The sequence below is a fragment of the Morone saxatilis genome, unplaced genomic scaffold (assembly GCF_004916995.1).
Source record: "Morone saxatilis isolate NCDOM2014 unplaced genomic scaffold, NCSU_SB_2.0 Contig5, whole genome shotgun sequence".
Lineage (NCBI taxonomy): Eukaryota > Metazoa > Chordata > Actinopteri > Moronidae > Morone > Morone saxatilis.
In genome coordinates this window covers 20,615,617-20,618,288 of record NW_023340095.1, presented here as the reverse complement: position 1 = coordinate 20,618,288, position 2,672 = coordinate 20,615,617, and the positions used below count along the sequence as shown (strand labels likewise).

At 47.4% G+C, this 2,672-nt stretch overlaps 1 protein-coding gene across 2 annotated transcripts in view; it reads left to right on the top strand.

Moving 5' to 3' along the window:
* The window catches only part of psme3ip1 (proteasome activator subunit 3 interacting protein 1), an 11,836-nt gene extending 11,138 nt beyond the window's left edge, over window positions 1-698 (top strand). Inside the window, exon 8 of one of the 2 annotated variants that reach the window (XM_035677052.1) lies at window positions 448-698. In XM_035677052.1, the coding sequence (XP_035532945.1) occupies window positions 448-452 (5 nt within the window). In that variant the 3' untranslated portion in view covers window positions 453-698. The other variant, XM_035677051.1, reaches the window with a different exon arrangement.
* Window positions 699-2,672: the final 1,974 nt, after the last annotated feature.

The following is a 2,672-nucleotide window of genomic DNA, read 5'->3' as shown; positions in this document are numbered from 1 at the left end:
ACACACACACACACACAACCTGACGTATGTGGGCATGCCTTCAGAATGGCTTGCAAAAAGTCAGAACAGGTAACCTCACACAGGATATGCACACACAGAGACACATTAAAGGTCATACATTCATACACACACAAACTGATATAGAGATACACTGCCTGTGGGCCACACAAGTTCACATTATGTTAGAGTCAAACACTGGCAACACAAACACACACACACACACGTAGCAAACTTTTTCAGTATTCCTGTTGTTTTCACAGCTGTGAGTTGAACTGTTGCTCTTTGTCGTCAGACAAAGTTCAGCCTGTTAATATAATCCTAATAATCAGTAACACCAATCTAAACTCTATTCTGAGCAAAATCTGTGTATCTATTTGTGGTTTTTGCTATTGTGGCACTCAAACATGACACCTCCACCCTTCCTTCCCTCAATCACGTCTCACGCAGTTTAAGCCGAGCAACCAATCCCGCACTGCCTACCCCGACGACATCCTGCCCCCCCCACACCCCCCCTCCCAACCCAAGCCACAGCGACTGCAAGCTGTGCTGTTGGCTGAGGGAACAGTGATTGACAGCTGTGGAGCAAGGAAGAGACTGCTTTTAAACTGTGTCACATGACTCACACCTTTTAGCTATCAGCAGCAGAGGAGAGAGAGCCGGGGCAGGACACGCTTCTCTCTCTCTATCTCACTCTCTCTCTCTCTTAACGTGAGCGCTTAGTAGCACCTTTCAAGAAGGGCCAGAGTGTCCCATTCCCGCGATGGCTGTTCGCATTTACACTGCATTAGTTGTTTTACAAGCAAGTATTTAATAAACTGGCAAGCTGAACTGACATTGTTCGTTTGCTAAACCCTTTAACAGGGCGACTAGTTTCATCAGAGAGGTCTTCTGCCACCACTCATTGGTCATGTCATTGCATACCTGTCACAAGGAGGACAAAATACACCCATCAGCCCGCTGTCTCTGACACCTTACAACCTCTGTGATCGTACATTTGCCGTTCTGAACACAAATAGAAAAATATGGGCTGAGTTATTTCCGTTGTACTGGACGTGGAGGGTTAGAAGCACCATGTAGTTTTGATCGAATCCTCCAGCATCGCCCGTTCCCCTACACAGACACCCAAATTCAAATACATGCTGAATCAGCTACTAGTCACCTATAGAGTGATTCGTGAATGCGGCTCCTTGACCAGTTGTGTTAGGCCCTTGGCTCTCTGCTCGTCATTTTGGGGTTGAGATTAGCAATGTGGCTTCAAGCCTTTAACATTCGGTGTGGCTGCCCCCCACGACGCTCAGCGGGCTCTTCTACTTACATCCTGAGCGCGTTTCGTAACTTTCTGAACCACAGGCTTATTGTATTGTAGCAGTATTTCACAGCTCATTGCAGCACAAGAGCAGCAAGTGTTCAGGTGACTGCATTGCTGTGGTTCTCAACTCAAGCATATAGATTTGCTGGGCCTGTAGGTCGGGTGGCGCGAAGGTTGGATTACAAAGAGGTTTTTTTTTTTTTTACCACACCTTTTCTTTTTACAATACAAGTCTCGTTTATTCCCCTTCACACTCAAAGCTTTAATCTTATGAAAGAGCTTTGCGTACCTTTAGGACAGTTTGATCAGGGTAGGCGGCATGTTATTTACAAAATGCACTGCCTCTTTGCGCTCAACATTGGAGTTAAAGTTAAACAGCAAGTCAGATCCCACTGGGTAAATACCAGCACTAGCTGGAGACAAAAAACCACTTACCTGCTGCCAGGACAGGGTGCGCACCTGGACCGCTCATGGTCATACACAGGGCTCCGTCCTCCCTCACCTTGTAGATTAGTTCTTCCTTCTTCCCCTTGCCCTCTGGTTCTCCCCCTTAATGTTTGATACCTGGGGTGCTGTCCTCACTTTCTTTCAACAGCCCAGGAGTTTGGGAGAAAGCAGTGAGTACAGATGGGAGGAGAGAGAGAGAGGACTGCGTTATGCCCATCAATAATGGGGGTGCGGTCTTCCAGCAGGCGGACTCTGGTATTTGCCTGGACAGGGACGGTACTGGATACAAATAAGGATGAAGTCGAGCGATGGGATTGAAGTGGAGAAGGCGCGTGTGGTTACTTGCGCAATTATGAACAGAAAAAGGACCTGCGGAGGGGAAATTAGGAGCGCAAGACAGACTGAGGTTCTCTCATTCCATCCTTTATATTGTCTTCTTGATATGATACCTCCACTATAACGGTCCCTGAGGGGGAAGCGAAAAAAAACAACCCAACAATGGTGAGGGAGGCCCTGATAATGGAAAACTCGATGAATCGCGATCGCTGGATGGGGAAATTAGGACGAGGACGGAGGAAATTGGGTGTCAGCGTGGTGGTTACTTTTTGGGAGCGCTCTTTGGCCTGTAGGCCGCACTGTGCGCCAGGTCAGACATTATGTGTCAAGGTTTGTTGTTCATCACTGTGTAATAGGATCATTTGTTTTGGAAGTTTTGCTTGAGTATACTACACACACAAAATGATGCTGGGCATGCACACGCGCTGTCAGCAGGATGGGAAGAATTAGGAAAACCTCCCGCTGTATTCCGACTCAGGAGTGTTCACGCATGGTTTACCCCCTCTGTTAGGCCTTGTATCACACCCATTTAACACAGCCTGAAGTAGCTTCTTATGCAGCGTTATTATTTGCGAGCGCG